Below are 19,117 nucleotides of genomic sequence, written 5' to 3'. Positions count from 1 at the left end.
CACCAAGTATGCAGGCCTCTTCCTGTCTGGGCACTGGCCCACTGGGTGGCCACATGCAATGCCATTCACTTCTTGGTCCTCACGGTGGCCGTCTCCAGGAGTGACTCTCATGGGGTCGGGTGGGCCTCGCTGCCCAAGACTGGGGGGCTGTGAGGAGCCCAACTACACCCCTGCTCCTGGCACTGGGGACACAGTGTCTCAGTGGTGCCCGCAGACGTCACTATTGTAATTGGGTCACAGGAACCAGGTTTTCCCCTGATAGTGTGCTCTGGACTTGTAGTTCACCAGAGTGTGAAGTCATCCTGTGGATGGCATGCGTCCCACTTCAGTGAGAGTCCGCCCCAACATCGTGGGTGAGGCAGCCCCTCGCCATGCGTCTGCTGCTCCTCAGTTTGATCAGCAACTCAAAAAAATGGGAAAGAAGTTTAAAAACTGAGCAGAGTAGCATGAGCATTCTGACCTGTGTTACTGTGGGCGGGGGGGGGGGGGCGGTCCTCCTATGAGCCCTGGGATTCCAGCGTGTCCTTGATTCTCAAGAAATCTGTGGACACCCAGATCATCTGCTGACTCACCACTTTCTCAGCCTCTGAGTTTTCTTTGGCCCCACACTCTGCTTTCTGTCCCCCAGGGATCTCCAGGTATTCCAGGGAAAGATGGGCGACCAGGAGAGACTGGCCCGAAAGGCAGCCTTGTAAGTCACTTCTCCAGGTGTCCAGGGTGGGTATGACTCAGAGCCGCATAGTGTGGCCACAGGGTGACCAAACCCTGGATGTGGGGTTTGGTTCTGGTGACCTCAGGGAGGAGAAATGCCACAGGCTGGCAAAACCAGGGGTTGTGGGGGGCTTTACCCCAGCAGGCAGCCACCGTCACCACCGTCATCACCGTCATCACAGAGCCACAGCTGGGGGCCTAGGGCTTCCTGCAGTTCGCTTAGAGTCACAGCCAGCTGGGGCTCAAGGAAAAATTCAGGACTCATTATCACAGTTCTTTTATGACAACTTGACTAATGCCTTTTGAACAATATTGACACTTTATTTGATTTGGGTGTTCTCATTTCAAGTCTTGACTTTGGTTGCATCAATAATGGAAATGTTTTCGAGGTTGCAGTGACCTCTAACTGGGGCCATGGTTTCCTCCTGGTTTTCACTGAATGAACAGGGGTGCCAGCCTGCAGCCATTTGGAGACATTTCCATGTGGCACCTTCCTTGAGCACTGGGCTGCTTTGGGCTTAGCCAAGGGGGTGCATTATCAGGGAACCGTTCTGCGCTCAGAGCTATTGCTTTGCTCGACCGGGCTGGAAGCGCTGTCCTGGGGTTTTCACCATTGGGCACACAGTGTGGTGGGGATGTGCTCTCAGCAGCACGGTCAGTTCTGTTCCCCTAAGGCCAAGTCTCCCCTGGGGCCTCTGTCCCCACCTGAAACAGGAGCAATGGTGGGAACAGCCAAAGGGATGACAGGGCCAGGAGAGGCACTTGGAGTCTTAGACACAGGTCTTCTGGGAGCAGCGCCCAGATCCCAGGGCCAGGAGAGAGGAGAATCAGAAACGATGAAATCAGCATAAATGAGAAAACAGGGGCCTGTGGGCCGGGAAGAATGAGTGAAACCCTGTGTGCTTTTCTCTGGTTGGCTGCTCATTGGTCTGTTTTTGTGGTAACCATTCTCTTTCCTGCAGGGCAAAGCGGGCACCCCGGGACCTAAGGTAGGGCATACTTCTGGCTCTAGATTGGCTGCTGGGTGGAAGTGATCCCTGCACTGCCCAAGGGCACAGGAGTGGGCGGGCAGGCCAGGAGCCAGTGAGCTGTCCTTGGTGCTGATTATGGGGTCTGGCCTGCATGCCCTGGCTCTGTCTGTCCTGCCAGGAGTTGCCCAGGCAGCGGCCATCCTGTTTGCCCCTTGGGATCCTGAGTGTGTCCCTGATGCTCTCACACAAGGGGAGGCCACCCAGATGTGGGACCTCACTGCTGCATCTGTGCTACCCACCCCCCACTACAACTGGCCCCCAGGTCTCCATGAGGATCCACTCCATCTTCTGGCTGGACAGGGTGGGCCTAACTGGGAACTTCCCCAGCATGTCCAAGGAGCAATACCCAAAGAAACTGCCTGGATGTGGCAAAGCTCCAGGCCTGGGGTCCGCTAGGAAACTTGCAGGGGATGTGAGGAGGAGGGTGAAGGTGATGTCAGCACCAGCTAGGAGGAGCCTAAGGAAGGGATGAGCTCAGAGCAGACACGTGTGTGTATAAACTTGTGTCCGCACAGAACACAGGCCCGGGGCTGGGTGAGGAAACTGGGATAGGGGTGCTCCCGGCACAAATGCAGGATACAGTTAGTCCCAGCATGTGCCCAGATTCTAGCTCGTGGAGCAACGGAACACCACAGTCAGATACTCAGATAAGGTAACTCAGACTTTTTAAAAACCTCAGGTCATGTGAATGAAAATTCTAGATCCCTACAATGTAATTAAAACCCGTGTAGGAAACGGGGGCGGAGGGGAGAGGATGAAACTAGATAGAGATTTCAAAGAACAGACTTGAATAGGGACATTTCAAAGATCAAAAATTAGATGAGATTTTTAAATATAAAAAGATGAAAGACCCTAAGATTAAAATCAAGAAACTGAAGTAAAAGTTTCCAAGAAAATCAGCCCTTTGGTAAAGTAGGTGGTAATTTTTTTTTTAAGTTACATATCTATTGAAATAAAAACAGTGAGCACACCTAAGATGTAACAAGACAAGTCCCCCACCCCCACCCCCCGGGCATTGGTGATAAAAGACAAGTGGAGATGGTGAGGGTCGGGTGGCAGAGCAGCAGGTGAGAGCTGGGGGTCCGGTCCTGACCCGTGGGTACCTGCAGAGGGAGCGGTGGTGAGTGGATCCCCCTGTTACTGGGGAGGCCACTGGAGGAAGTGGAACTGGCCCAGGTCAGACCACAGTGCTTTCAGGAGGGCCCTGGGAAGAGAGGCTGTGGTCAGCATTGTCAAGGCCATAGAAAGGTGGCCTTCCTGCCAGCATGGGACAGTGGTCACACTTGTACCCTTGCTGTGGGCCAGTGGTAAAGATGAGGAAACTGAGGTTCAGGTGTTAAGTGGTCACAAGGAGGTGGGGCTGTGCCCAGGTGTGGACTCAGCATGAGGGCCTCCATGTCTTGGGTCCCTGTGTCCCCTGCTCCCTTGCACCGGGCTCCTGCCTGGCTCTTGGGACCCTCAAGCTCCCAGCAGTAGGTCTGCCTCTGAGACTGGAGCCCCATATTGCACCTGCCTCCTGGCTCTCGCTCCCCGAAGCTGTGCCTCATGTCCCCACAACCCCAATCTGTGGGGTGAGGGGGTTCCAAGCCTCCCAGACTCACTCTAAGCCCCCCAGCCTCCTTCCCCTGGCTCCTTCCAGCAGCACCCTGCCCCCTCACTGGCCACAACACCTCAGGCTCTCCAGCCCTATCCACCCCAGCCCCAAGAGTGCAGCATACTCTGCACGGTGCACCCCAAACCGCGAGCACTTCGCTCCCCTAGAATGAATGCTTCAGGCGTGGATGGCTGGTTCTTGCTCAGTTGTTTCATTTTAAACTGGGTGAAATCCTCTCGTAAGTTCAGAAGAAGAGGTACAATTGGGTTTGCTTGCTTTGCAGAGTGTTATTTATCCCTGTGGCTTTACAGATTTGTAAAAAGCTTTGTAAGGGAATGTAGGTGTGTTGGGGACATGGTGGCTGTCTCCGGGTTCAGCTGACACCCACCCTGATGGCCGAGAGTGATGACATTCTCTCTCCACCTGTGCAGGGAAGCAAGGGAGACCCTGGTCCCATCGGCACTCCTGGGGAGAGTGGCTTGGCAGGACCGCCTGGACCAGCAGGACCGCAAGGGCCCCCTGGGCCTCCCGGGCCCCCCGGGCCTCCAGGACCAGGACTTCCTGCAGGATTTGTGAGTGTCAGCTGCACCTGATCCCCCAAAAGCCGAGTCTGAGCCCCATGCCTCCATCTCAGGATCCCACACTGACGGCCCCGTGGTAGAGTCCCCACGTGTGAGCCATGAGTGGCTGGGTGGGCTCAGCAGGATAGGCTGGTTGGATTGGGGCACAGTGCGTGTGGGTGTGTCTCCTGAGCCACATCAGTGCCTGGACAGTGCCTCATGGTGGAGCCCTGGGCAGTGGGAGGGAACAGGTGCCCAGTTCCACAGAAGGTCACTGCTCAGGGACTCTGTCTTGGGAGTGTTGCTGAAGGGCTGGTCTGGGGACATGAAAGTAGAACCTGAACACTGTCACACAGCCAGGCCCCTGGCATGTGCTCGAAATAAGAGTAAGTGGCCTAAACTTCAGAGAGACTGAGGGCGCCCACCCAGCATGTCCCTGCCTCTAGGCAGATGCTTCTTATTTGAGGGTCAAGTTTGGCCAGTGCCCAGTGACTGGGCCCTTAGAGTCCACCCTGCTCAGCCATGGCCAGAGTTCCACCTTGGGCCAGTTGCTGGCCTCAGAGAAGGTCTCTTTCTATACGAGACACAGACCTGAGTCCTGTGCTCTCCAGGATGACATGGAAGGCTCTGGGGGATCCAGAATCCAGGATGACACGGAGGGCTCCGGGGGACCCTTCTGGCCGGGAGCCCGAAGTGCTGATGGGCTGCAGGTACTGCCCGTAAGCGGCTTGGTGTCAGCTCTTGGGGGGTAGGGGTGGAGGTGCCTAGGGCAGGGGTAGTCTTTGGGACAGGCCCCGAGTGGGGACCAGGAGCAGTGCGGCAGAGCCAGTGGGGCCACCTGAGTCCAGGGTGCCATCTACCCTGGGGGTCCCCCACACGGGAAAATGCCCCTGGTGGTCAAGGTGAATGAATATGGGGGTGGAATGAGCCCTAAAAGCTGCGTCTTTCTGGGAAATCTCGGTGTCTGGGTTCCGTTGGGCACCTTGGAAGTCTCAGCTAGCCAGAGGGAGTGACCGAACAAGGTTTCCATTTTGAGCAACGTCAACAAGGATTTGCACTTGGACAAAACCAAGTCCGTAGTCAGCTAGGACGGCTGTGCCATCTCCACTCAGCACCTTCTCTTTTCTGTGTTCGATACCTCAGCCCTTGTCAGTAGCAGTTAGCTTCCCTGGCGTCAGGTGAGGTGAGAGAGCCAACAGGTGACAAAAATCGTCAGCTGTGACTCAAAGGTTGGGAGGATCCCATGAGCAGAGATAGCGAGATCTGGGGGCACAGGTCCCTTCTTTCAGGGTTCCATGCCCACAGCTTCAATGCCCCTGCCCTCTGGAGGGGTCGGTGGGACTATTTCAGGCCTCCGGTCAGGTGATGGAGACCCTCGCAGGTCAGAGCGAGCCCAAGCCAGCCAGACGGCGGCATTGCATCTTGTTCAAATGCACCCACTTTTAGTTAAATAAAAGGCAAGTGTGTTTGTGTTGGGGTGATCTGGGCCAAGGGCCCAGGTGGCGCTACCTTGGGGACCAGCGCATCCACTGCTGCGAATTTGCATCGTGTGCTGCTCTGGGAGGGAGGGGCTCTCTCCCCCGGCAGGACCAGGCTCTAAGGGCCTCTTCCCTCTCTGCCCCGACAGGGACCGCCTGGCAGGCCTNGAGATCTGGGGGCACAGGTCCCTTCTTTCAGGGTTCCATGCCCACAGCTTCAATGCCCCTGCCCTCTGGAGGGGTCGGTGGGACTATTTCAGGCCTCCGGTCAGGTGATGGAGACCCTCGCAGGTCAGAGCGAGCCCAAGCCAGCCAGACGGCGGCATTGCATCTTGTTCAAATGCACCCACTTTTAGTTAAATAAAAGGCAAGTGTGTTTGTGTTGGGGTGATCCGGGCCAAGGGCCCAGGTGGCGCTGCCTTGGGGACCAGCGCATCCACTGCTTCGAATTTGCATCGTGTGCTGCTCTGGGAGGGAGGGGCTCTCTTCCCCGGCAGGACCAGGCTCTAAGGGCCTCTTCCCTCTCTGCTCCGACAGGGACCGCCTGGCAGGCCTGGAGTCAAGGTCAGTACAAGATTAGTTAGCAGCTGCCCCTGCCTCACTCCCTGGAGCCAAGAGTTAGTTACTGCTTCACACACCCCGTTCATCCTGGGGAATGTGGGGACAGCAGCCACGCACTCTGACCCAGAGTCTGCCTGTGGGGTGGCAGTGTCTGGCCCATTTTTCCAAAGCCCAATGGCCTACGATCCATGGCCTCGCATCCCTGAAGTGTGTGCTGACTTGAGGGAAGAGAGGGTCTTCCAGAAGGGACCCCTACACTCTCTGACAGCAGAGGGTGCCCCAGAGCCCTGGGGGCTAATCCTGGGCCACTCACCCCCTGAGCGGGTCCCCTCCCTGTGGGTGGTGAGGGCAGGAGGAACCTCCAGCAAAGGTCCCCTGGGGCCACTCTGGGCTTCTGCTTCCCCCTCACGAGTTCCAGGCTGTGCGGGGCCCACAGTGGGATCAGCCCGCTGTTGTGACCTCTTCTTTTAGCATGGTTTGCTTTGATTTCCAAAACTTTGGGACATTTCAAAAGTTGAGTTTTTAAAAGTACATAATTATTAGCTTTCCTGAATTGTAAAAAATGAAGTCATCTCATAGAATGACATGATGGCATGGCCTCCAGAACAGCCCTGGACGTGCGTCCTTATCATGTGGCCAGCCCCCGGTCACACGGGCCACAGAGTCCCTGCACACATTCCTCAGTGTCCCCAGGACACTCAGCTCTGAGCTGGTGGAGGGGAGCGGTGTGAGAGTCCACCTGAGTAACCCCTTCCTGCCCTTCTCTGGGGACCGGTGGGCACTGCCGTGGGCTGGGCCAGCCTGACACTGCACTCACAGAGCCCTTTTGCCCACTTCAGGGGGATCCTGGAATACCTGGGCTACCAGGGACCAAGGTAAGAACCTTTTCTTGAGTCCAGAAAATTGGCAATCCTTATTAGTGCTAGTGTGGAGCAGGGAGGGGTCCTTGGGCTGAGGCCAGAAGCCTTGCCTGGGCTGTGCCCATTAGCCCCATTGGCCCATTGGTCCATTGTCCCCTCAGGGCCTCAGTAATGCGTGAGCCTGCTCCCAGCCACCCCCCAGGCCAGGCAAGGTATCATTGCTCCACTCTCCCTGGTTTGTCCTTGGGCTGTCTCAGCCCTGACTTAATTCCTTAGAACTTAGACCCACTTATCCCGAGTGCACTCATTCTGAGGGCACAGCCCCCCTGCCCAGGTTTTTTTGCTTCTTCCTGGCTCTGCTTCCTCCTGGTTGTGCCCCAGAAATCACAGGAGCCACACGAGTCCTTTGACCCTCCCCCAACCCCTGGCCCCCAGCCTCAACCTGCCCTCCTCGCCTGCTCAGGGCTTTGAGAAAGCTGAATCGTTCTTGGGTGTGAGCCCTGGCCTGCCACCTCCCCAACACTGGCTCGCTGGGCTGTCTGACACACAGCCCTCTCCTCGTGCCCTTTGCAGGGAGAAGTTGGTGCAGGCGGACCCCCCGGGTTTCCCGGCCTCCCCGGCAGAGAGGGCGTGGATGGAGCCCAGGTAGGTGACTGCCCAGGGCTACTGGCGCAAGGGGCAACAACACCCTGAAGTTGAGAGCTGGCACTCCGGTGTGTCCCTCGGGAGGTCCTCCAGCTTAGTTCTCGGTATCCCGAGCAGCCTGGAGACCCCACTCCGTGGACTGACTCTGGGGTCCAGGCATTTCCTGCAGTTGCCTGGCTCATAGACCCCTCTACTCCGTTCAGTCAGTGAATGAAGAACTCTCCATCTCTCTCCACTCCAAGGGCATCTCAGCAGTCCGGGTTGTCCTGAGGATGGGAGGGGCTCGTGCTCTGTTTATGATGAAATGTTTCCTTCCTGTCTCTACAGGGACCAAAAGGAGAAAAAGGGACCCAGGGAGAGAAAGTGAGTGGGTAGGGGAGGGGTCTTGGGTGCACAGGTGGGTTGGTGGGTGCATGGCCACCTTGGGGGGGTTGCTGCTCTCTGCCCCACATGATTGCAGAGACTTGGGGTGAAGACCCGCAAGTCTGGGGGCTCTCAGGCTGGGGTGGGGATTCTCAGGGCACATCCTTGTGTCCTGTGGGCACTGGGAACCCCTCCCAAGTCCTTGGTGGGTCCCAGCCAGAGCCACTGTGACAATTCTTCCCCCACAAGCAACCCCAGCAATGGATCTGGGCTTTTTCTTCCAGGGAGATGCAGGGAAGGACGGAGTGGGGCAGCCGGGGCCCCCCGGGCCCCCCGGACCTCCGGGGCCTGTCGTCTACGTGTCGGAGCAGGACGTAAGGACACTGCATGGGTGGGCACATGTTCTGCCTGGACCCCCAGTGCTGATTGCAGCCAGTGCAGAGTTGACTCCCAAAGGCCAGGGGCTACGCTCTGATTCCAATGCAGAGACCCCCAAATATATCAAGGTTTCCAGTCTGTTCTGCGGGGTTTCTCACTGTCAAAGCAAGTCCTTCCAGAGCTGCCTATTGGCAGCGCATCCCGTTTGTCTGAGTGTCAACTCCCCCAGAGGCTGAGGTGTCCCCTCCGGCCATTTTGCATAGCACGGGGAGGTGGGGGCCCTGGTCTCCTGGTCCCAGGTCACAGATGGTCCTGTGGTTCAGGAGGCAGGATCCAAGGAGCGGCTTCACTTCTCATCTGAGGGACCCTGAGGCACAAGCCAGGACTATTGAAAGCAAAATTTTGTCCCATGTTTAATTTCTGATGGTGTTCCGTTAGTCTTTGTGACCGTGATAAAATGAGAGTGAAATTATAGTTGTAAACGTGGTTTTCTTTTCTTTTTGTGATTTGTGTGTTTCTGCCACCTCGGTGACAGAGAGCAGTGGCCATGACCCACGGAGTCAAGGTACGTGCCGTCCTGTCCGGAACACGGTCTGGCTGTGCAGTGCCGGTCGGTGTCCCTGAGGTGACACTGTTGCTCTCTCCCACAGGGTCAGCCGGGGTACGCGGGCCTCCCTGTAAGTAGCCTCAACCCCACCCCTGCCTGGGCAGGGAGTGAGATTTCCACATTGTGAGGGAGCCCGGTGCTGGGTGGGTGCCTGCGAGGCAGAGGAGCCTTCGGACCCCTTAGCAGAAGCCCCCAGGGTCTGGCAGGGGTGTCTCAGGCAGGGTGGAGCAAGCTCTTCTCTGCCTGTCATTGGTCAGGACTGTGAGGCAGGCGCATCCCGGGCAGCCATGCTGGAGGAGATCGTGGGCGGCCATCGTGGCCCTGGGTCACTAACGTGGGCCCTCATTCCTGCCTGTCTCCCTGCAGGGGCCAGCCGGGCCAAAGGGAGACCTGGGCTCCAGAGGCCAGCAGGGCCCCCCAGGACCCAAGGTGAGGGGCTTGGTGCCATCTGCTCAGGGACAACCCCCTCTGTGACCCAGAGAGGCCGTCCCAGTCCACCCGCTGACCACTCTCTGCAGGGGGACCTGGGAGCCCCCTCAGCCCACCCAAAGCCTGTGACAGATTCTGACATGGATTCTCCTCTCAGTCACTTGACTGTGGCCCATGGGGGACCCCCCAAGACGTCCAGCTACAGAGCCCCCAGAAGAGCAGGCCTGCTCATGTGCCATTCTGGGGTGCTTGTGCAGGCGCCCAGTGAGGCCTCGGCTGCGGTGGGTGCGAGGGCCCTCTCCCCTGGAGCTGGCCTCCCTGACGCGCTGTCTGGTGTTCCAGGGTGAGAAGGGTGAGCCGGGCACAGTCTCCGGCCCTGACGGCAGAGTGCTGGCCCCGGCCCAGAAAGGAGCCAAGGTGAGGCAAGGGGCCTGCTTTCCGCCCCTCGCACAAGCTTCGGAAGCATGATTTCCCAGGGCCATGGAGTCAGCGTGGGTGGGGGGTTGTCCAGCTCCTGGTCATGCATGAGAGCCCTGAGCAGGGTTCCAGAACCTTCCACAGCCTCAACCCCTGCCCCTTCCGTGTCTTTTTCTCTTTTACAACTACATTGAGAGGCTTCTCAAGGGCCCCAAATCTGAACGCTCAGATGGGCCACAGCCCGGCTGGTCCGTGGTGGCCAGTGCCCTGTGGAGGGCACTCAAGGTCATGGCTTTGGGCTCAACTGCAGGAAATAGAGCCCCCAGCTTTGCCCAGCGGGAGCTTCCACATCCTGCTGTCTGGCTGCCCCTTGGCCTCAGGCTGCGGCAGGGGCTGGGGTCAAGAGTGGGCTCCTTGAAGGGCCTGCCCCCAGCAGGTAACCCTCCAGATGGGCCCCTGGGTGGGTCCTGGGGAGTAGTAGCTGGACCCAGATCAGGTGGCTCTGGGTACAGGCCTATAGGAAGCCGTGAAGCCCTCAGGGTTGTTGGGGACAGGCCACGGGACCTTGGACCCCAGACCCAGAGAAAACTCTGCCAGCCTCACCTGGCATCATACCTAAAGTCAGGCCATGGTAACTCTCACCAGGACACTGCAGGACAGCCCCTCAAGCTTCAGGGCCCCAGGGTGCGCCCCTCCATGCTGCCCGGGATTGATACTGTCCTCCATCCCGCACCCTCTCTCTGATGCTGTTTCCTTCCCTCCTGGTTGTCAGTGCTTTGGTGCACATCCAGAGGCCATGCAGATGGGCACAGGGACCCTTTGGGGGGATACGCTGGTGGGGGGGAAAGATGACCTGTGGCCACCTAACAGTGCTTCTGGTTTCCGTTCAGGGGGAGCCCGGCTTCCGAGGACCCCCGGTGAGTAGGCCCACACCCCCGCAATGTACCTGTGCATGTGCCGCACCCTGAAAGCACCTGCCACCACCCAGCTACTGAGCAAGTGGCCTGAGTAGCCGGAGTTTACACCCCAGCCGCGTGTGTAAAGCTCAGGACGAGTGTTGGTGGGAGACCACAGCAGGGTCTGTCTGCTCACCTGAAACGTGGCTCCTCTCCACAGGGTCCGTATGGGCGGCCCGGGCACAAGGGAGAGATTGGCTTCCCCGGAAGACCGGTAAGGATCGGGGCTTCCTCGCTATGTGAGGGGGCAGGCAGAGAGTGCCCCGGGCCCATGGGGGCTGTGGGCTCCGGGGAGAGCAGCCTACCATCCTTCCCACTGTCCTCCCTGTGGGGAGCCCTGACTGAACACATCTTTCTTTGGCACGTAGGCAAGGAGTCCTGGCCCTGCTTGTGGGCAGCTCGCACCCTCAGGAGGCCCTGGGTGGGGGAGGGGATGGGAGCTGCTGGTGGTGTGAGGCCAGAGGTGGGCTGGGTCCACCCTGGTGGGGACACAGTGGCATGAAGCTGGCGGTCTTGGCCGGCAGCCAGCAGCCAGCAGTTCCCCCTTCCACTCTCTCCCTAGGGTCGTCCTGGGATGAATGGATTCAAAGGGGAGAAAGGGGAGCCGGGAGATGCCGTCGGAATTGGTACAAGGGTGAGTGGCCTCTAGGGGGTGGACCAGGCACAGCTGGGACACCAGGCACCTGGAATGGCCTGGCTGGAACAGCCTCGGTCCCCACTCTGTGCTGGTCCTTGATGCCGAGGCCTTGCACACATACACGTATGTGGACTGCACACATGTGCTCACACACACAGCCCCAGCCCCCCAGGAACAGGCATCCAGGTTGGCAAGGGTTCTGAGCTGCAGGGTTCTCTTCACTCCATGCCACATTATAACTTTCAGTAACTCTGCCACCTTCTGAACCAAGGGTTTTATTTCAGTAATGTCAGCACGGTAAGGCACTTGTAGCCATTTGTGCCTGAGACTCCGTGCTTGCTTCTGACATGCCCGGCACCCAGTGCCCCACCTGCCACTCTCCTGTGGTCTCTCCTAGAGGTCCCACCCCAGTCATGTCCCCTCTCCCCCCTGAATCTCAGCCCAGGGCCCTGCCACCCCTCCCTGGTCCCTGCCCAGAACCCCTGTGAGCCCAGCCCAGTGGGGGCAGTGGTCCTGAGCCCACCGTCCAGGCAATCTGCTCTTCTGATACTTTCTTTGCTGCTGGTTCTTCATGGAGGCTTCCTTCCCTTCCGTAGACTAACACTGGGCTGCCGGGAAAAATCAGGAACACAAGGCAATAATTTGTAGGGTTCCGATGCAGAGACGAAACAGTTGGTCACATTTGTTGGTAAGGAAGAGAGGCTCTTGAATTCTTTTCGTGCCGTTGCGGTTTAAAGGCCGATAGGAAAGGGCGGCACACATGCCCCCGGTCGGGTGCATCCCACCTCTGGTTCTGCTTCTAGTCCCTCCGTCCTTGGTCACACTTGGACAGTGGCTTGGGGTGTGACCACTGGGACTTGCCAAAATGCTGCCCTGGCCAGGGTCAATGGCCACACTGTGAACATGACTGACCAGGGCTTTCTGTTTCTCCTACACAGTGTCCACCTGGCCCCCCAGGGCCTCCAGGGCCCCCAGGGCTTCCAGGGCCCCCATCTCTTCCCCGGACCCCTGTCTATGACAGCAATGTAAGTCCTCCGGCACCCAGTCTCCCCTCCCGAGTCCTTAGGAGGAGTCCTCAGTTGTTGCCACCTCTGGTCACTAACCTCCTACCCCCAGTCCCAGCGAGAGGCAGCCCAAGCTACTGCCTCTGTGTAGGGGAGATGGGGCCCTTCTGGGAGGGAGCCAGGTAGTGGGGCTTGGGCTGCCTGCCTTGGGGGCCACGGTCAGTTAGAACACAAGCCCCCAAGGGAAGTACAGGCCAGGGACAGCAAGGGCTCTCTGGAAGTCTGGGTACTGAGCACCAAGCCCCATGGTCCTTGGGAGGGTGGACATCCTCATTTCACAAGGCTCGGACGCATGAGGTAAACTCATTGAGGGGTCTCCATGTCGGGACCAGAGCTCCCTATTTCAAACCCTGTGTCCTCTCCCTCCTGCTTCATGCACCCCTGTGTCGGGGGATGGGGATGACTCGGGTGGAGGGTGCCTATGTGGCCTCAAAGAGGGTACTGGGGCTTTTGGACTCAGAGGCCCTTGGGTGGGTGGTAACCTTGGGTTTCAGGGCATCTCTCTCAAAAGCCAACTTTGGCCTGTTCTTTGCAGGCATTTCTGGAGTCTGGCCCTGCAGGACCTCGGGGATTGCCAGGTGAGGGCTCCTGGGGCCCCCGGGAGATCTGGGGATGAGCAGCCCTTTACAGGGTACTGGATGCCTCAGGACTTGGCCTGCCTGCCCACCTGGCTCTGGGACAACACGAATTTTGGGGGGATCTAACTGTGGATGGGAGTAGACAGAGGTGGCCACCTACTTACTATCCACAATTTAGATTCGGCTTCAAAGGGCATACTCCTCTTACACATTCGATAATGGGCACTGGGGTCTCTGTCCTTCCAGGGCACCAGGGGCCTTCTGGACCAAAGGGTGACAAAGGAGAAGTGGGCCCGCCCGGACCACCAGGTGAGAGTGCTCTGGGCAGCCCTGGGCTGAGGACTGGGCTTGTGGCTACCCGCTCTGACCTCCCAGGGCAAGGAAGCCCCTTCCCAGCTCACAGGGCCCTGACCGGACATGTGGGGCTGGGCTGGACTCGGGGACATCTGCTTGGCCCCATAACACTCACAGGGCCCAGCAAAGACAGTGGGGCCAAGACAGTGGCCAGACAGGGTGTCCTGTCACCCCACCTGCTGAGGAGCAGGGCAGGGCCCTAGCATGTGCTTCCAGGAGAGGACCTGGCACCTCTGATGGGGACGGTGAGGCCCCTGAGGGGAGAAGGAAGTGATGCTGCCGAGACAGGGGACGGAGGACAGTGGGACTGTGTGGGCCGAGTCGACGGCAGTGCGGCAGAGTCCAAGGCTCTGAGACCCGGCCCTGGCCAGGGAAGGCCTCGTGCCTGTGAGACGCCAAGTATCGAGGGCGAACCATCCCTAAGGGAGGAGCCAAGAGTGAAAAAGAAATGTGCAGCTAATAACCAACAGAAAGGAAAAACAACCAAGAAAACTTAATCTAAAAGATGGACAGAAAGGAGAGGAAAAGGAGCACAGAACAGGCAGAACAAATAGAAAATAGGGAGCAAAATAGTTCATTAAAACCCAACTCTAACATGAAGTGCATTAAACCTGAATAGGCTAAATAATCCTATAAAAACAGAAAATTCTCAGTGAGATAAAAACAAAATTGTGTGCTGCTTACAGGAGACACTCCCTAAATGTAAAGACGTGAAAGCACATGTGAGAAACCAGACAGGTGTGTCTCAAGGCAGAAACGTCGCCAGAAATAAAACATTCATGACAATTAGAAAAAACCCACCAAACAAAAGGAAAACACAGCAAGTCCAAATCTGCCTGCGCCTAACAGTGTAGCTTCAAGACACAAAAAGCAAAAACCAGCAGAACTAAAAGGAAAGACGTGAAAACCAGTCATCACAGGAAGTTTTAAGCTGGCTTTCACTAAGGGATGGGAGCTGCAGAGAAAGGGCAGGTCAGTCGGGAGACTGGAGGATCTGAACAGGTGACAACCTGGACCCCAAGGCCCTGGCACCAGCGCAGAAGATGGAGCCTGTTCACTGCAGGGAACCATGCCAGGCAAAAGCAAGTCTGCAGGTTGGGAAGGGGTGATATCATGCAGTCTGTCTTCTGATGACAGTGGAAGCAAGTGGGCAACCTACACTGAAGTCGTAGCTGGAAAAGTACCCATGTCCAGAGAAACCCCAACAGAGGTGACGAAACTCCCAGAGCTGATGGATGCTGATGCCGGTACTGAAGGTGGTGGGTGCACTGAGGCCCATCTGCACCCTCCCTCTGCCCCCACCATGGCCCTGGAGCAGCGGGACCCCACTCGATGAGAAGGACTCAGGACAGGAACCCCGGTGGTGACAGCGTGTCAGCTGGGCCACCTTGGACTCCCACCAGTCCGGGGTATCACCCCAGTAAGCCCACCTTCCAGCTTTGTCAGGTTTCCAGAGTAAAGGTCATGGGAGAAGGTTAACCCAAGGTGACTTTCCCACCTGGAAGGAGAAGGGGTTTTACTAACTTACGAAACCCAGCTTTAGGTTGTACATACTTCTAAGCATCGAGCCCAAGAAGTTAGAAAACAAATAGCAAATTTAACTTGAAGCCAATAAATGGGGAAAAATAGTAAAAGTCAGAAGTGAATGAAAAAAGTATATATACTAGGAAGCATCAAGAAAGTCAAAACAGCAAGCTACTTCTCGGAAAAGATTGATAACGCTAATGGGCCCCTCCCACGACTGGTGGAGGAGAGGGGCCGCTCTGCCATCTGCTGGCGGGAACTGGCTCCGCCACCCCGTGCATGGTTTTGGGAAGAAGGAAGGAAACCCGCCGCTTGCTCAGACAACACGTTTTCAAAGTTCGACAACCCAAAAGGAGCCACAGACAAACCATTAGAATTAGTGAGTAAATTTACCTCGGCTGTTAGGGCAGTTAACAAAATCAGTGACCAGTTGTAAACAAAATGAAAATTTTAAAAGGCTCCTGTTAGAGAGGGATTGGGCTTGCTCATTGCCAGAGGAGGGGTGGTGGGTGGAGAATGGGATGAAGGGGGTCAAAATGTACCAGCTCCCAGTTCCGAGGAAGGTAGGTCCTGGGGCTGTAACAGATAGTGTGTGACTATGGCCAACCTGTTCTGTGGTGTCTCTGAAAGTTGCTAAGAGCCTAGATCCCCAAAATTCTCATCACAGGGGAAAGAGCTTTTTTTCCCCCGTGTGTGTTTGTAAGACAAGATGGATGTTAGATAAATCAATTCAGCGTATACATCAGTCAAGTCATTCTGTGCTACACCTCAAACTTACGCAAGTTGTTTATCAGTTACGTCAATAAAACTGAAAGGAAAAAACAGCACTGTGAACAAAAATGTCCCGAAAACCAAGTAACTGGGAATAAGTGTAACAAAATAGGCAGAGGGTCTCTACACAAAAATACAAAAAGGAATGGAAAAAGACATAGCTGGATGTGTCGGGGGAGGGCTGTAAGGGAAAGATTCTGCGCAGACGGCTCACTGAGGCCCCGCCAACAATCTCTCCTATAGGGCAGTTCCCCTTTGACCTCTTCCAGCTGGAGGCTGAAATGAAGGTGGGTGACACCCTTCCTCCCTTTGCCGAGCGTCCTCAGGCCACTGTCCCACCACGTGCTTCCTTCCGCCCTGGCTTGGTTTTGCGGGGACCCACTTGGGTGCAGTGAAAAACCTGCCAGGCTTGTGAGGGTCAGCACCTGCCCTTGCTGACACCAGCAAGGGGCGCTGGCCTATCCCAAACAAGCCTTTCTATCCACAGGGGGAGAAGGGTGACCGAGGGGACAGTGGGCAGAAAGGAGAAAAGGGCCAGCCTGGAGGTGGTGGCTTCTTCGGCTCCAGTGTGCCTGGACCTCCCGGGCCGCCAGGCTACCCTGGGGCTCCGGTAAGTCTGGGCCCCAGGACACCCAGTAGGTGCCGACACCCAGACCCAGAGGCCTGCATTCCCCAGAGGCCCCAGGGAGCTGAGGGCAGGACCAACCTGGCCATGAAATTATGATGAGTCCCTCAGGCTGCACCCTGCATGCTTGGCCCTAGGCATTCCTGTCCTGATTCTGCCCTTATTATGGGGGTGGGGGGGCAGGCCACGTGGGTGCACAGTTCCTCCTTCCCCAGGGTGTCACACTGACCTGGGGGTGTCTCCAGCCAGGAAGGGGGGCACAGGGTGGGGCCCTCACCCAGCCCTGATGCCCACTCTCCTCCTGGCACTGCTCCTCCCAATCAGGACCCCTCAGGGAGACTGCCCTGAAAGATTCCAGGGAACAGTGGGCCCGGCTTCTGCCTGGGGAATGGAGAGGGTTAAGGGCCCTCAGGGATTACATTTTTGTTCAGGGGCTGCTCTAGTCCACGTGCTGGGATCAGACCCCAGCAAAAGGGACACACGAGGTGGGCGGTAGGGTTCTCCCAGGTCCTGGGGAGGGAGGTGACGTGGCTCAGAGGCAGCCTAGCCTCTCCAACATGAGTGTTCTTGGCCTGGGGACCTAGCTGACAATGCCACATGTTGTCTTGTCCACCCTAGGGTCCCAAAGGAGAGAGCATCAGGGGTCAGCCTGGCCCACCTGGACCTCAGGGGCCCCCCGGCGTTGCTTATGAAGGGCGCCAGGGGCCTCCTGGGCCCCCTGGCCCCCCAGGGCCTCCAGGGCCCCCTTCCTTCCCAGGCCCTTACCGGCAGCGTAAGTCGGGCGGGAGGGGCCTAGACCCCAGCCTGGTGCAGCCGGGGCTGGCAGGTTTCCACATCTGGTTTCTCTCTCACAGCTATCAGCGTTCCTGGACCCCCAGGCCCACCTGGGCCCCCAGGGCCCCCTGGAACTATGGGCACCTCCTCAGGGGTAAGCATCCCACAGCCCCTGCCCCACGGGGACCCCAGTGCTGAGGCTGGCTTTGCCCCAGGGCATCACAGAAGCCCTGAAATGTGGTTTCTGAAGCAGAAGTGGGTGCCAGGAGGCCAGGACTGAGGTGGGCAGAGGGGAGAGGACAGCGTGGAGTAGGTGCCAGTGGGCAGGTCTAGGGTTCAGAGAGGGGCTCCGGGGACTCGCCGCAGTGTTCATGGATAGCTGGGGGACATGCCAGGTCCCCTTCTCCCTCCTTTCCGAGGGCAGCCTCTGCTACTCCGCCTTCACGGGTATTCTCAGGAGCCATCTCGAAGAGAAAGCACCTAGTTAAGTCTTAAGGACTGTTCCTTGTTGGGGGCATCCATGGCCCCACACCAGCGCCCTGAAATGTCCAAATGTAGTCCACCAAACACCCCACCCATTGGGACAGTGTTGCCTCCCTATTCCCACCCCAACTCTCTTGCTGTGAGCCCAATGCTGCCTCTGTGCGCAGTGGGAACCCATTGGGTCGGGCATCCAGCAGGTGAGGATCTGGCCCACGTACCAGACCATGCTGGACAAGGTGCCCGAGGTACCAGAGGGCTGGCTCATGTTCGTGGCTGAGAGGGAGGAGCTGTACGTCCGTGTCCGAAATGGGTTCCGGAAGGTCCTGGTGAGTTCTCAGCATGGTCTTGTCCCTGTATATGGGCTATAGAAGGGGCACTGACCTCCTACCCTCACTCATGGCAAGTAGGACAAGGGAGAAGATGCAAGGTGGGAAGCTATGCATGGAGGAGGAAAGCCCTAGGCCCCTGGGCAGGGGGCACAGGGACCCAGGCCACAGCCGGCACCCACAGCAAGCCCTTCTCCCTGCCATGGTCAGGACCCTCAGGCCCATCCTTAGGGTGGCCCTCCCCAGAAATAAGTGACAGCCAGCGCTCCTCACTGTACTTTTTTTTTTAAATTAGTAGAATCCTTTTGAGGTTTACAGGGAAGTAGCCCTCACACTCTTTAAAGAGAATGGAAGTATTAAATGTGCATTGTGCCGGGCACTGCGCAAGCACCGGGCGCAGCTGTGGCAACCTCCACGGGGAGGGAGGTCCAGGCTGGGCATGTGGATTCAGGAGGGTTGCTGGCTGTGGATGCTGCTTTATAAGGTCACTGGAGTGACCCCCGTGTCTTCTTCCAGCTGGAGGCCCGGACACCACTCCCACGTGGAACGGTAAGGAACGCTGCTCTTTCCCAGCTGTGAGTTTAGGGGTGCAATTCTTGGAGCCTGGCAGATGGATGGCCAGGACGTGTGGTCTGTGGACTGTCTCACATTTCTGGAGCAACACTTGGTGCTTCAGGACCCTGAGGTCACCTCTGCTGGGGACAGAGAGAGTGCACACACCAAGAGGGCCTCCCTTTAGTCCACACCCATTGTCTTCCCCAGGCTCCTGGGGCCCAACTCCAGTGTCCATTCGAGTCTTTGCCGTCCCTTATCCAAAGTGCCAGGCATGGGGGCAGACCCTTCCGGGGTGGACAAAGGGTAGATGGAGGGGAAACGGGAAAAGGAGATGGGTGGATGCCTGGGCTGAAATACTATTAACAGGTAATAAGTACCTAATAATAGGTATATAGGTAACAGTAATAAGCTATATGGTGCTGTGGGAGAAAAGAATTGAAAATCGGATGGGGGATGCAGAGGTTGGGATTTTAAGGTGGGGGTTGCCCCCTCTCTCTGGTGGGAATGGAGCAAAGGCTTGAGGAGTTGAGAATAGGGGTCCGTTGATGCCACAGCCCAGTGTCTGAGCCGCAGCAAGGAGGTGGCTTGAGTGTAATGGGGCCAAGGGTGTGTGAGCAGAGGGCCATCAACTGTATTTAGGTGTAAGCAGGATGGCTGGGCGCCCCAGCTCACCACTCTCCCAAGCAAGAGCACAAGCAAGGGTGTGGATGAACAGGGTGCTCTGGTGCGGCAGCCAGAAGCCGGGGCCCAGGCAGGAGAGCAGAGCCCAAGGGGCACCACACGGCCTTGTTGTGGGGCTGACAGGCATGGGAGCCCCACCCCACATACTGTCCGCC

The 19,117-nt window shown here is 57.5% G+C and overlaps 1 protein-coding gene across 8 annotated transcripts in view; it reads left to right on the top strand.

Moving 5' to 3' along the window:
• Nucleotides 1-19,117, top strand: part of COL18A1 (collagen type XVIII alpha 1 chain) — a 76,815-nt gene that overhangs the window by 55,224 nt on the left and 2,474 nt on the right. For 4 of the 8 annotated variants that reach the window (XM_037065207.1, XM_037065205.1, XM_037065202.1 and 1 more), the window contains 25 exons: nt 629-691; nt 1,674-1,700; nt 3,768-3,908; nt 4,508-4,606; nt 5,912-5,938; nt 6,775-6,810; nt 7,369-7,440; nt 7,768-7,803; nt 8,088-8,177; nt 8,717-8,746; nt 8,832-8,858; nt 9,155-9,217; nt 9,560-9,634; nt 10,525-10,551; nt 10,751-10,804; nt 11,153-11,224; nt 12,166-12,252; nt 12,827-12,869; nt 13,116-13,178; nt 15,762-15,805; nt 16,006-16,128; nt 16,762-16,915; nt 16,998-17,071; nt 17,595-17,726; nt 18,243-18,275. In XM_037065207.1, the coding sequence (XP_036921102.1) occupies nt 629-691; nt 1,674-1,700; nt 3,768-3,908; nt 4,508-4,606; nt 5,912-5,938; nt 6,775-6,810; nt 7,369-7,440; nt 7,768-7,803; nt 8,088-8,177; nt 8,717-8,746; nt 8,832-8,858; nt 9,155-9,217; nt 9,560-9,634; nt 10,525-10,551; nt 10,751-10,804; nt 11,153-11,224; nt 12,166-12,252; nt 12,827-12,869; nt 13,116-13,178; nt 15,762-15,805; nt 16,006-16,128; nt 16,762-16,915; nt 16,998-17,071; nt 17,595-17,726; nt 18,243-18,275 (1,692 nt within the window). The remainder of the gene's footprint in view (nt 1-628; nt 692-1,673; nt 1,701-3,767; nt 3,909-4,507; nt 4,607-5,911; nt 5,939-6,774; nt 6,811-7,368; nt 7,441-7,767; nt 7,804-8,087; nt 8,178-8,716; nt 8,747-8,831; nt 8,859-9,154; nt 9,218-9,559; nt 9,635-10,524; nt 10,552-10,750; nt 10,805-11,152; nt 11,225-12,165; nt 12,253-12,826; nt 12,870-13,115; nt 13,179-15,761; nt 15,806-16,005; nt 16,129-16,761; nt 16,916-16,997; nt 17,072-17,594; nt 17,727-18,242; nt 18,276-19,117) is intronic. The other 4 variants (XM_037065210.1, XM_037065209.1, XM_037065203.1 and 1 more) reach the window with 2 other exon arrangements.

Source organism: Sturnira hondurensis, unplaced genomic scaffold, assembly GCF_014824575.4.
Source record: "Sturnira hondurensis isolate 20B ecotype Veracruz unplaced genomic scaffold, ASM1482457v3 Scaffold0015596, whole genome shotgun sequence".
NCBI lineage: Eukaryota > Metazoa > Chordata > Mammalia > Chiroptera > Phyllostomidae > Sturnira > Sturnira hondurensis.
Note: the sequence above shows the minus strand (reverse complement) of the source record. Positions and strands in the feature narration are given on the sequence as shown.